Source organism: Eucyclogobius newberryi, unplaced genomic scaffold, assembly GCF_026437365.1.
Source record: "Eucyclogobius newberryi isolate DKJ021-1_F unplaced genomic scaffold, fEucNew1.0.hap1 SCAF_19, whole genome shotgun sequence".
NCBI classification, from domain to species: Eukaryota; Metazoa; Chordata; class Actinopteri; order Gobiiformes; family Gobiidae; genus Eucyclogobius; species Eucyclogobius newberryi.
The window spans coordinates 9,536,735-9,550,586 of record NW_027315823.1 but is presented as its reverse complement, the minus strand read 5'-3'; the positions used below and the strand labels follow the sequence as shown (position 1 = coordinate 9,550,586).

The window sequence follows — 13,852 nt, the reverse complement described above, 5'->3', positions numbered from 1 at the left end:
CCTATAGCAGTTTACAGTAAACATAAATTACCTTTTTATTATTTGGCAATAATTGGACAGGACAAATATCATGTTGCATTATTTATTGGAAAAAACAAAAACAATAATTTATCGTTTTAGTTGAGTAGTAGGTCTGTCACACAATACTAAGCCGTTCTCCTCCTGCGACAACTGTCACCTTTATAAATAAGCGGTGACTTATTGCACCCACAAATATAATAGGGCAATAAGTCTGGTTAGCCATTCAGTATTTTTGTACAAGTTCAACCATGCATCCTGTCATCCCTGCACCCCCAGCACACACACAAACACTCCAGTCACAGACTACCACCTGCATGGTTCTGGGCCATGGTCTTTAACAGTTTATGGGTCTTTGGATGTCACATTCATGAGATCAGAGCCAGCTGAAGTCCCCAAGGCCCTGGTGGAATAGATCGAATATAATAATACACAAATAAAATGAAACACAAAATAAAACACCTGCTGGTAAGTTCATCCAGGCACATTGTTTAACACAAACAGAAATAAGAGGTTGTGCAAATTCCAATCTTCAACATTTGATACAAACATTTTGACATGTCACATTTAGGTGAAAATACAGTATAAAACAAAGTTAAGAAGACACACAGAGAACATCAAAGCATTTAAAAGAAAAGAAAAGCCCATTCTGTGCTGACTGTAGAACACATTGGTCCTTACAATAGATATGATCGATCGCTCTCCGGGACAATAACTAAAGAAAGTGTTCTTTCTCTGACATAAACATCACATACAAGTTACACAGTAGGATATATTGAAAATGTTTTCATTCAACTGTGGTATGATCTGCCATATATGTAACACTGCAAAGTGTTACATCACAGAAACATTTATTTTAAACACATAATATTTGCTAACTACATATCTAATCCTTGTGTATTGTTTGTAAATGGTTTATGTCTATATTCATTTTTTTACGATTATTGTGATCATTTAAATGTGTTCTTCTGCTTCTGCAACTAAATGGTGACATCTCCATGTGGTATGAATGTTTTCTTCCTCTTTCAATCTATCATCCCTTAATATTGGCAATCTTTTTTTTGCCATTGCAGTGACGTTCATTCAGACATTTCCTTTAAGACATTACTTGTACACGAAGACACAAATTACAGGACGATGAAACACATAGTTGAAAGACATAGTTGAAAGATCAAATATTAACAAACCCTTACCCAAGTCAGTAGTTGAGTTTTGGGTAGTGTATTAATGCATTTTGCAAACTGTAATGAGTAATGTAGGAGGCAGAAGTGGTTACAATTTGAAAAAGGATATGAAAAAATGAAACAGACATCCACAGGTTACTGCATATTTGTTCCTCATAAAAAAATAATAAAATAAAATAAAAAGAAGGAAAAAGTAGTACCCTTGATGTGTTCCTCTGTTTACCTCTCAAACTGTTCAGTAAAGGGGAATGTGGATTCTGTTGTAAAATGATCTGCTACAGGAAAAATTCAAAACAGGGTTTTGGAGGCATAGGTCAAACGGGGATCCCCAAACGATGTTTCTTTTTTTTTACAGTCTTCAGGCCAGTGAGACGACGGACATCATCCTCTTCTGATTCATCCATCTCATCATCGGCTGAGAAGAGAATCTACACAATGAGAAGGTTACAAAATGTAAATAAGTGTAAAACCAAAACCTCTGTTGCATTATATATATATATGAAAAAGATTTCCCCACTTGTAGGGAACATTAGCCAGTGTGGGTCTTTAGGCCAGACCCTTCATGCTACTGCCCTCCTCATGTACCATGATGAGACACTATAAATAAACTCGTCTTGCCGAAGGCAACAATAAGTCCCCAGAAACTACACGCGCTAAAACGGACGAGCCAACCAGGAGTCGAACCTGGAATCTTCTGCTCCGTAGGCAGACGCGTTATCCATTGCGCCACTGGCCCGTGTGAGAGATACAATCGACAGACCCTAATTCTATTATAAATTGGCCCAGGGGGGATCACGCGATTACAATGGAAGTGCCGATGCGTTTGAAAAAGTGGGCGGGGCGGGATAATATAAATACTTAGCTGATGCAGAAAATGAAAATATCAGAAGTAAAACAGCTCCAAACTGTTATGTACAGTAAGCGGCTATGCCTATAATAGTTTTATAGCCCTTTATTGTTGCTTTACCTGCATAATGTATGTTAGATTTAAGTCTATTTTTGATTGTCATTTATCTTGATCTTTTGTTGCATCGAATCACCAGGACAATGATTGACATAATTGACAAATGGCAATGAACCTTATTCTGATTCTGAAAATGCTAAGTACTAAGAACAAGAAAAAAAACTCCGAGCCAGCCAGGAGTCGAACCTGGAATCTTCTGCTCCGTAGGCAGACGCGTTATCCATTGCGCCACTGGCCCCATAGACCACAGAGGTTTGCTACACCTTTAAATGCACCCCCCACCAGCAACGCGTCCCAGAGCCAACTGTGCTGATACAGACTCCATTAATAATGCATTTTCCTGCTTGTGCTTTCAATGTCAATGAGCTTTGAGAGTTGAAGCTCACTTAAAAAAGGGCTTTTCATTCTACTTTGAACAAGGATTGGACATTATCCAATCCAATCCATTTTATTAATATAGCACGATTTACACAACCAGAGGGTTCCAAAGTGCTTCATAGCAAGGTAAAAGACTACAGAGGCATAAATACGATAAAAGTAATAAAATAAGATATAAAAACAAAATCAAATAGAAATTTAAATCAAACAAACACACTAAAATCAATGGAATAAAAATAAAAATAAATAAAGGTGCTGCCCTCCCAACACATAAAACATACAATCAACACACTACATGGTGTTAAAAGCCAGAGAAAACAGATTGGTTTTAAGAAGCGATTTAAAAAGAGGCAGTGAGGAGGCTTTTCTTAAAAGGAGTGGCAGTTTGTTCCACAGTTTTGGAGCTGCCACTGCAAAGGCTCGTTCACCTCTGAGCTTTAGCCTAGCTTGTGGCACTGTAAGGAGTAGCTGGTCAGCTGACCTGAGGGAACGGCTGGGAGTGTAGGGGTGTAGCAGCTCGGAGAGGTAAGGAGGGGCAAGATCATTTAAGGCTTTAAAAGTAAATAAAAGAGTTTTAAAATGAATCCTAAAATGGACGGGCGGCCAGTGGAGTGAAGCTAAAATAGGCGAAATGTGCTCATATTTTCTTGTTCCAGTTAAAAGACGGGCAATAGTAGTAGTGATCTGAAGTATTGGGTGTGTTTGGGATAAACAAGACCTGCCCAGATCCGCTCGGTGTCGATCGATGTTTGAGGTTCCAGTTTTGTTGGTCTGCACTAGGCTGCTGGACACCCTCATTGGACACTTCAAATCTCGTTGATCATCCAGACAAGGTGCAGCTCAACTCTTAAAGCGCATTAACCTGGCCAGCCAGATGAATTCTTGCAATATTCTTGAGAATTATTGTGTAGAATTCAATTCAGAGTAATACACATATCAAGCCGGCGTGAGCCAGGTGACTGAAGCAAAGTAACTATTAAAGTAATGCCACAAATCAAAGTAATCTCTGTATAAAAACAATTAGGTAGTCTTCACTTACAAACTTGATTGGTTAATTATTTTGTCATGTCTTAATTGAAGTTAGCCTTAGCTTTGTGATACAAACACCTGCCTTTACAAACACAGAGGTGTCCTGTGTTGAGGTATTTCTAAAGTGTTTAACTTGATATCCACACTGCATTGTTCACTGCATGATCTTAAAGTATTTATTGATTTTAGCACGACTCAGCACAAACCCAACAGACACAATAGAGCGGATGAAGGGGCGATACCAGTGAGCAAGCGGGGCGCAGTTGAGTCAATTTGAGCAATGACATGATCAGATAATGAAGTAACTCCAGGGGTGTTTTAATAAGAATACAACTGTGAAAAGCTTAAATACAGGCCCTTTAAACACATTATACTCAGCCGACGCCTCTGAGCATGTTAATGCAGCAGCTCTCATTTACTGCATTCAAGAGTAATACGACATTAGAGGAGCACAAACAAACACGAAATGACATGGATAATTAACTAAAAGCAATAATAAAACCATCACTTGCCTCAGACTCAGAGTCGTCATGTGACATAGCTCTCCTGTAGCGAACTTTGCCATTTCCCCGCGAGTCTTCCTCCCTTTCTTCCAGCTTCGCTTTTGTCCTGTGTTTCTTCATTAGAAAGTTATCAACAACCCAAAACATAAGGGCCTGTTTCAAAACCACACAAAAACTCACATTAACATAAGCTGACACAAGAAATATACTTTGGTGCAATATGTCAAACAGATATAATCAAAACCAACTGTATATAGTTTGTAGTATACCTAGAATAAAATCCATAAAGAATAAAACTTACATTCACAAAGAACGGAACAATAAGCATGACAATGGCAAGCTCCAATTCAGGGTTGTTAATGGGGTTGAGGACAGCCAACTGCAACAGAGTCAATTAGATCAACGATTGTGCATTTTAGAGTAATCCGTGGCCCTGTTTCCAGCTTCATCGGTTATTTTTCAATATCGTAAGGCTGTGCAATTTAACAGCATTTAAAATAGATATAGATGACACATTTTTAATCGTTAATGATGAGCCTTTTTAACAAAGAGGTCCACAGACAATCCTCCATCAGAAAAAACATGTGGCAAGCTCAGGAAATGACTATTGAACTCCATTTGTATTTGTGTTGAGGGAGTTTAGGCCTACAGGGCTTTAAAACAATAATCAAACCTAGATGTATTTATATATTGTTAAATGATGTAATATGATTGAATTTTAGCAATATAACTGACCTGTTTCCACTGGGGGATGAGGAGAACTAACATGATGAGAACTTTTTCAAACATCATAATGAGAATGTAGAGGATACACTGGCCGAGCCAAGCTGTGCACTGGACAGGTTCTCCTGAGGGCACAAAAGACACGCTTATATCCTCGTACAGAACATGACGTGAAAAAAGACCGAACAGCTTTTTACCATATTCTCCAAAACGCAGAGCTTCCCACTGCCTCCACTCAACAATTGCGCTGACGGCTCGCACGCCAGCGTAGATCAGCAACATCCCCAAAGAGGCGTCCAAAAGGAAGTTAATGAGATATCTAAGACAGAAAAACAGCCAATATAGTAACGAGTTTATGAGGCTTTAGCCGGTGTACGCAGCGACAAAGTGGGTCTTACAGTGAGCAGGGATCCTCCTCGGTGATATCAGACAAGTAGACATTAGCAAAGTGAATGAATAGCATTCCTATGGCCTGCTTAGAAGTGTCTAGAAACCTGCACAGAAAAACATGACTGTGATTAATTAAACATGTTTATATCGTTCCGTCTCGAGTGTATGCTACATCTGCCTCCACATTCAGCCCTTTGGAGATCTAATAAATAAACCTTTTATCTAGAATCCCAAATCTAAACCTTGTGTCAGCTTTAAGAAATCCATTTGTAAGTCTAAAAAAGAAAAGAAAAGCAAAATAATAACTATGTTACTGTATACAGCATATATGAGATTTTCACAGCCTCTTTTCTGTCACTAGTTTGACCCCCACAATTCTAACTTGGCCAGATTCTAGCACCAAACACCTCTCTTAAGCTACTTTACCAGATCTTCCAGGGTCGTCTTTCATGTTTGGGCTCCCGCAATCGTTTTACTGTAAAAGAAAAAAACGTACAGAACAATACCTTTAAATACCACAAGCAGGCGTGCAAGTGAACATGATCAATGCTAATCGGAAGCAGGATAATTACTCGTATAATGATGCCGTCGTTCACAACAGTGTTTAATTATTAATTTTTCATGTAGACACTGAAATGCTTTGCCATGACCTCAGCTTCTGTTTTGAGCTCAAACTATGAGCTCAGAACGTTCACGCCCAATGTCCAACGGAGAGAGCCAAAAGGCAGTAATGACATGTTGTGTTCGAACATACATACTTAAATATCACATTTTCAAGACTACAAATTTAGATGTGAATATATTTTTTGTAAGAAATCTGTAGTGATAACCTATGGCCTAAAAAAAGTGTAGCATCAAGATGATTCTGGATACGAGTCCTTCATACTAATAAACAACTAAATGTAAATGTTGTAATGTTATAACCCCACAATAATAAGACAGAAAAATAGTTGCATAATAACAATTAGAGCAGAAAAATCTAATCACAATCAACTATAAATGTTGGAAACATGCTGCTCTCCTGGGGACGAGCCAACGAGGCTGCAGGTGAGCAGTAGGTGAGTTCTATGATTGATACGTGGCAGGACTAATCGGCAGTTCACGCCACGAGGAAATAAGACTCAGATTTGGGCCAAAAAATCGTCCATTCCACCTTTAAGTACAATCATTTAGCTCCACAAACAATCCAATATCCAGTTTCATATTAAAACATAAATCATGCGTGCAAACAGAGCAAAACTGATTTTGCCGTCAGTGATAGAGCTGGGCAATACATCGACGTTTAGACAATGTCACCGATGTTGTTTTGGAGCTATGCAGAGTTTGAATAACAATTACATAATTTATAGTAAAAGTCATAGACATATAGTTTGCTGACACGATAATAGACTGAGAACTTACCATTAAAGATATTACAGAAAGTATTTGGTTCAGCCTTTGTGCTCATACCGCTAGGAAAGGTTTTTGTGTTTCTGTTCTGAACTTAAACAATATCAAAATGTAAATCAGTTCAAATATGTATTTTTCTCACACTCTATCAAGCTGAAGAAATGATATGAGATTGGTGTTGTTAAAGCCAGATTAAAATAAATTAGTTGAAGTCTGGAATTACAGTGTTGGAGATTATATTGTTATAAAAATCCATAATTTCATGTTTGTTTTAGAGTTTAGAGTTGCGTCCAGAAACGGTTCTGCTTATAAAACGTCAGGACTAAATATGGAGCGGCCTCCTGCTGGTGCCCAGAGTCAGGACTAAACATGGAGCGGCCTCCTGCTGGTGCCCACAGTCAGGACTAAACATGGAGCGGCCTCCTGCTGGTGCCCAGAGTCAGGACTAAACATGGAGCGGCCTCCTGCTGGTGCCCACAGTCAGGACTAAACATGGAGCGGCCTCCTGCTGGTGCCCAAAGTCAGGACTAAACATGGACCGGCCTCCTGCTGGTGCCAGAGTCAGGACTAAACATGGACCGGCCTCCTGCTGGTGCCAGAGTCAGGACTAAACATGGACCGGCCTCCTGCTGGTGCCAGAGTCAGGACTAAACATGGGGAATCTGCGTTTCAGTTTTATGCAGCTAAAAACTGGAACATTCATTCATTCAAGATATGAGACAGGCTTCTACTCTGACAATGTTCAAATCTAAGCTAAAAACAGTTTTGTTTAGCTGTGCATATGACTGAAAGGATTTTTCTTTGCACTCTTCTCTTTTATTTCTTAAACTTTTTTGTGATTTCTGTCATGTCTTTGTGATTTGAATGCATTTTTTCCTGTTGTGTGAAGCACTTTTAATTGCCTTGTGTATGAAATATGCTCTACAAATAAACTTGCCTTGTTGTCTCACTGAGATGGAACTTGATGACAGAAATGCCCTATGTTTTCTCACCCATTGTGTCCGAATAAAAACGATGACAATAATAATAATAATAAAGGGAACTCACACATGAGGATGCTGAAGGCCATCACAGCCAGGAGCCCTTGCAGGAAGATCCCAAAGGAGTCCATGAGGGCCCCGTTCTCGCAGCCCTGGGCATCCGCTCCAGGGTTCGCACTGGGGGCCACAGAGATGTTGCTGGGGGCCAAGGCGGGCTGTGCGGCTGCTGCTGGTCCCGTCAACATGCTGGCCCCGCTCACTCCCGCCATGAGACACGCACAGGGCACAGGGCACACGTGGCAGCCGTTACACCGGGGTGTTGGTCAGCTAATAATCGACCCGCTGGACAGGACAGTCTCAGGAGAACGATGGCATCCTTTCTGAGGAACACTCACTCTCATTCTCATTTAACGCCCCATCCGGCCATAATAACGTGCCACTAAATACACAGCACAGAAGTCACGTCCGCACACGTAATGCTGAGAGTAATAATAAGAACACGAACTACTAAAGAAGGAACCAACACTTTATACACGAATCTGCAGATGGAGATTAAACTCGTGCAAATCGAGAGCAAATAGTTGTAGGATTGAATGCGAATAATCAGGGCGTCTGTGTCCGATTATAAAAATGAACAAAGGTAAAAAGAATCGGGGGTGAATTGACTGAAGTCCTGTGAGAGGTAATACAGCTGCTATAATGCTGCTGCCCTCATCGGCTGCTAGCTACAAGCTAACAAGCGTTTCAGATGTAAGCTAGCCCTGCAGTCTCTAATCTTCTTCATCACAAACATCCTATGTGTTCATGCATATACCCGCTTTACATTTCACACAGTTCAGCGTGTTTTTCCTTGGTCTATTGTAAAATAAAAAATGCATCTAATACACCTTTGCGGGTCGCGGTTTCGGTACTTCCAGCTGCTTCCTCTGAACTGTCCACCTATGTTGACATGCGTGACATTACGTGTGACGCAAGCAAACCAAGTGCTTGCTGGGAAATGATGTTTCAGATTTATCTTTAAATTAATTTGATTTTTTTTTTTACTTTAAAACTACTAATCTGAACCCGTTCTCCTGCACTGGTTTGCAGAAACAAAACTAAACATTACTGACTACTGACCCTCTATAGTTTTGTATTCAGATCTGACTTACTCTCAGTTTAAGTAGAAACACGCTCTGAACAAAGCAATATCTGATGTTAAATTCTGCCAAGATTACAGTTAAATATATGAATGAGTACAGCTGGTGTCTGGAGAGATGTTTGACACTAGTTTGGGCATTTGTTGGGGTTCTACAATCATCTTTTAAAGTTAATTTAACTAACTTTGATATAGAGACTTATAATAAAGGCAGAATCCATATAAAAGTCCTATTAATTATTGTTTTACATTTTAGGATATTTTTTTGTTTGTGGGATTGGGAAACTAACCCTGATTTGTCCCAGAACAGTTGATTAGACTGGGACTACAGCATTCATTGAATGTATAACATATCTAGCAGCTTAGAGTTGAATTATGTTTAGTTTTTCTTTATTTTGGTTTCTATGTGCATAACCAATCTATTGTAAATGTTTAACTACAATGTGCACATAAACTACATAAATAAGAGGGGGGGGAGAGAAAAAAGGCACAAGAGCAATGTAACGTCAGATTCTTTTATTCGCTTTTAGTTGACTTGGGAGGAAAAAAACATCCACCCAAATACAACTATAAAAAGGCTCGAGTTCACACAACACATTATTTTCAACATAAAGATCTTGTTTCACAGCCAGTAAACTGGAACTGTTAAAAATGTAAAAACACTTACAAGTGTTTAAAGTTAAAATTATAGCACAGATCAGTGATTCACATATTTTACTTCTCTAAACGCATTGTTAGGCTAGAAAATATTTAATCATGTACAATATATACAACATACTTGTATATAACCCACAGACTGCGTATAAACAGTCATACAATGGCTATGTTTGTGCTTGGAGAGCTGTAAACATAATTTTTGCAGAAAATACGCGAGAAAAATAAAAAAAAGCTTGACAGAAATATTTGAACTTCAGCAGTGGCATATAGAAACAAATTAAATACCATCACAGTCATGTAGGATTCACGCAAAAATAACTCTCAAAGATGTGGACAAATTCCACTTTCAGTCCAATAGCCCACTGTACATCCCACCCAAAACTATTTTTCAATAGTCTTCAATGTGCCATAAGGCTAGAGAATTAAGCAAATCTTAATATGAAGGAAATATTGTATAGAAGTTATTCAATATCACTTAAAAGAAGATCAATAATCGTATAGTTGGCTCTTTTGAATTGAATTAAACAAAATAAATAAAAACAAAATTCTGATTTCCTGTTGAAACTAAATAACACAATCCCCCGTTTGCAGCAGAACAGATCCCGCTAAATCCATTCTCTCGTCTTCCATTTTTGGGTGAGTGTGTTTGAAACGGTCACTATGTGGCAAGAAGCGCATAGGAATTCATTTGCGCTTGGAGCTAGTTTTTTTACGCACTTGCACCACATTTGCAGGGTGCTCATTACAGAACACCACATTTGCAGGGTGCTCATCGCAGAACACCACATTTGCAGGGTGCTCATCGCAGAACACCACATCTACAGGGTGCTCATCGCAGAACACCACATCTACAGGGTGCTCATCGCAGAACACCACATCTACAGGGTGCTCATCGCAGAACACCACATCTACAGGGTGCTCATCGCAGAACACCACATCTACAGGGTGCTCATCGCAGAACACCACATCTACAGGGTGCTCATCGCAGAACATGCCGGTGAGTGGATCTGAGGCCACACAAAGCATCAGCCTTGTTATACCTCAACTAGCTCAGAATGTTACGCCTACATCAAAATCTTAAACAAAACATTGTGTTGGGGATTTGGGTTAAAAATTTAAAACACTCAGAGCGAACCGTACACAGATTAATAACACATATTTCATCAGAAAAGATAAATTATTGCCTTTCATAAAACACCAATTCATATCCATTATTAGATTTGGACATTGATTTGATCTTAAAAACAAGCAAAATGTTGTCTTTTTTAACACAAAACAGTTTGATTTCCACTGTACATCTGCCGTCTGCTTTTGACAAACAAAGCAAAGTGTGCCGTCTTTTTCCTTTGTAAAGAATCTGCTTGCATTCGTTTGCCCTTAGTTACGTAGCAAACTGTTGATAAAATGCCAGCTTTACTCTCTCGACGTGGTGGCAAAGCTTAATGGCCGGTCCCAGCTTTAGACCCATGCACTCCTGAATCGTGGGTAGATTCAGCAAAAGCAGGGCCTGTCCATCGATTTCCTGCAAGCACATGAACAGTGTTGTAATAGATTTCCAAACAAAAGCATAGGCGGATGCAAAAGGGGAGTTTAGAGTTTGACCCCAAATTAAACACGGTACTGATTTGACAAAGCATTATGGCACATCCTTGGATTTTTTGGGTCTCATATTACAAAGAGAGACAAAGACTAGATCCGTACCTGATCCAGGAAAATCCGAGCCAGGGGTGCACAGTCGGTGGTCCTGATAAAGTGCACTACATCAGTAACACTCCACTCCAGGGGGCTGCTGTCCAAACACAACTTCTGGGGAGGCTCGTTCTTGGACGTCTATAAAAAGAGACAAATACAGATTCTTAAAATAATCTTTAAGACTTTTAAACATTTTAGTAGCATTCATAACATGGAGGAGACAATTACTCTTTGCTCAAATAAAGATGAAAACTAGAAGCTGTGCAATGCCAAGAAGCCATTGGGAGTGACTGCGTAAAGGCCATATTCTCTACAGTTGAATGACACTGGGATCGAAACAGAAATTCCTTTGCGCTTTGATCTCATGGGCTTCAAAGACAATGAAACAATCGCTCCTTTTCCTTTTTCTTTACGGTACAGTGTAAAACACATACTTAAGAATAAAGTCTGAAGAGTAAAGTCTGAAGAGTAAAGTCTGAAGTCTAAAGAAGTCTAAAGAATAAAGTCTAAAGAATAAAGTCTAAAGAAAGAAGTCTAAAGAAGTCTAAAGAATAAAGTCTAAAGAATAAAGTCTAAAGATTAAAGTCTAAAGAATAAAGTCTAAAGAAGTCTAAAGAAGTCTAAAGAATAAAGTCTAAAGAATAAAGTCTAAAGAAAGAAGTCTAAAGAATAAAGTCTAAAGAATAAAGTCTAAAGAATAAAGTCTAAAGAATAAAGTCTAAAGAATAAAGTCTAAAGAATAAAGTCTAAAGAAAGAAGTCTAAAGAATAAAGTCTAAAGAATAAAGTCTAAAGAATAGTCTAAAGAATAAAGTCTAAAGAAAAGAAGTCTAAAGAATAAAGTCTAAAGAATAAAGTCTAAAGAATAGAAGTCTAAAGAATAAAGTCTAAAGAATAAAGTCTAAAGAATAAAGTCTAAAGAATAAAGTCTAAAGAAAAGAAGTCTAAAGAATAAAGTCTAAAGAATAAAGTCTAAAGAAAAGAAGTCTAAAGAATAAAGTCTAAAGAATAAAGTCTAAAGAAAGAAGCCTAAAGAAAGAAGTCTAAAGAATAAAGTCTAAAGAAGTCTAAAGAATAAAGTCTAAAGTCTAAAGAAAGAAGTCTAAAGAATAAAGTCTAAAGAAAGAAGTCTAAAGAATAAAGTCTAAAGTCTAAAGAAAGAAGTCTAAAGAAAGAAGTCTAAAGAATAAAGTCTAAAGTCTAAAGAAAGAAGTCTAAAGAAAGAAGTCTAAAGAATAAAGTCTAAAGAAAGAAGTCAAAAGAATAAAGTCTAAAGAAAGAAGCCTAAAGAATAAAGTCTAAAGAAGGCTAAAGAATAAAGTCTAAAGAATAAAGTCTAAAGAAAGGCCTAAAGAATAAAGTCAAAAAATAAAGTCTAAAGAATAAAGTCTAAAGAATAAAGTCTAAGGCGTACAACTATAGTAGGCGGCGGTAAATTCCCCTTTCCAGTTGGCTGCCAACCGCCATTAAAAGTAACACAGCAACAGTCTGGCGGTAATGCAACACTTGGACAAAGTCTAAGGAATAAAGTCTGGCGGTAATGCAACACTCGGATGTCAACCGCCATAAAACAACAACAACAACAACAACTTGGATGCCAACCGCCATAAAACAACAACAACAGTCTGTGTGTGATGGTGGTGGACCGTGGTAAAAATGGTCACTCACTCACTCAGTGTTTCGCCATGGAGATTTCTGAAGTCTAACGGACAAAATCTGCAATGTAAACTAATCAGGAAACTTTTAACTTGTCATTCTGAAAAAAATGACAAGACCGACAAACACCAAAATGAACTATCATGATCCCTGATTGACGAAAACACTTTCATGATCATGCATGATGAAAACACAACAAGTACTACCAGCTACTATTCCACCACTCTAAAAAAAAAAAAAAAAATTACATGACAGAGGAATATGCAAGGAACAGGTGGAATCAAAATATCTACAAAGTGAACCTTGAAGGACAAATGTCGGACAAGTATTGAGACCATGAAAGGGTCCAAAATACGTTTCAGTTGGCCGCCAACCGCCATTAAAAGTAACACAACAACATCATTGATTAAAAACACCCAATTACTTTTGGTGAAGGAGGGTGGTTCTCGTCATCAGAGAAAGACGGTGAACGGGGTTTCCTGCGCCGGCGCGTGGGGCGTGGTGTTGCCGGTGGTGATGGGGATGGTGTAGTTGGCTGAGATTTACTAACAGATTGCTCAGAATCATCTTGCATGTCATCTTGAAGCTCTGATCCAGTATCATCGCTCAAAGAATCATCTTCATCAAGATCCTCTTCCTCTCCACTTCCCTGTTGCCAAATAGAACATGATTACAGTTGTTGTTGTTTTTTTTATTGGGTGATGAAAGGTGGCAATATAAATACCTGTGGAGACCCAGCAGGAGTATTATCCACAGACGCAGAAGAGCGTCTCTTCTTATGAACAAAGAGCTGCTTCCTCCGCTTTCTCCTTCTTCCTCTTCGCTTGACTCCACCCTCCAAGTTAGAATGGCCCCCAGGAGGACGACCGACCCGTTTGCTCTTCTTTTTTCCATAGTAATATGCTATTGTTTTATGATTAGAAAAAATAATAATTCAGAATAACTGAAATATTATCACTACTTGCATGTTTGTGCGAGTAGTGGTTTACAAAGCAGAATAATGGCATTTCTTTCAAATGACTACACGTGATAGAAAAAAAAACATTCAGTTCCGTTTAAGACACTTACTGTATTTGGTCTTTGTGAGCACTGAGCAGTTCTCCGAGCAGCGCTCTAGAACCATACGAGGCCCAAACAAGTTTGGACAGCACT

At 38.7% G+C, this 13,852-nt stretch overlaps 2 protein-coding genes and 2 non-coding genes across 7 annotated transcripts in view; all 4 read right to left on the bottom strand.

Annotated features, from left to right (window-relative positions):
• Positions 1-70: 70 nt before the first annotated feature.
• stimate (STIM activating enhance) lies at positions 71-8,003 on the bottom strand. Its single transcript, XM_072451674.1, has 8 exons — positions 7,626-8,003; positions 5,616-5,664; positions 5,198-5,293; positions 4,997-5,118; positions 4,812-4,924; positions 4,378-4,455; positions 4,086-4,229; positions 71-1,630 (listed from the first exon to the last, which is right to left on the bottom strand). The coding sequence occupies exons 1-8, from the start codon at positions 7,825-7,827 to the stop codon at positions 1,517-1,519; spliced, it is 918 nt and encodes a 305-aa protein (XP_072307775.1). The 5' UTR covers positions 7,828-8,003; the 3' UTR covers positions 71-1,516.
• Positions 1,866-1,938, bottom strand: trnar-acg (transfer RNA arginine (anticodon ACG)). Its single transcript has one exon. It is a non-coding gene; the product is annotated as a tRNA-Arg (tRNA).
• Positions 2,332-2,404, bottom strand: trnar-acg (transfer RNA arginine (anticodon ACG)). The gene has a single exon. It is a non-coding gene; the product is annotated as a tRNA-Arg (tRNA).
• Positions 8,004-10,691: 2,688 nt separating the features above from the next.
• The window catches only part of sfmbt1 (Scm like with four mbt domains 1), a 15,420-nt gene continuing 12,259 nt past the window's right edge, over positions 10,692-13,852 (bottom strand). For all 4 annotated transcript variants that reach the window (XM_072451646.1, XM_072451647.1, XM_072451648.1 and 1 more), the window contains exons 17-21: positions 13,769-13,852; positions 13,425-13,603; positions 13,125-13,349; positions 11,055-11,183; positions 10,692-10,875 (exon numbers count right to left, since the gene is read on the bottom strand). The exon at positions 13,769-13,852 is cut by the window's right edge and continues 92 nt beyond it. In XM_072451646.1, coding sequence (XP_072307747.1) covers positions 10,735-10,875; positions 11,055-11,183; positions 13,125-13,349; positions 13,425-13,603; positions 13,769-13,852 — 758 coding nt within the window. In that variant the 3' untranslated portion in view covers positions 10,692-10,734. The remainder of the gene's footprint in view (positions 10,876-11,054; positions 11,184-13,124; positions 13,350-13,424; positions 13,604-13,768) is intronic.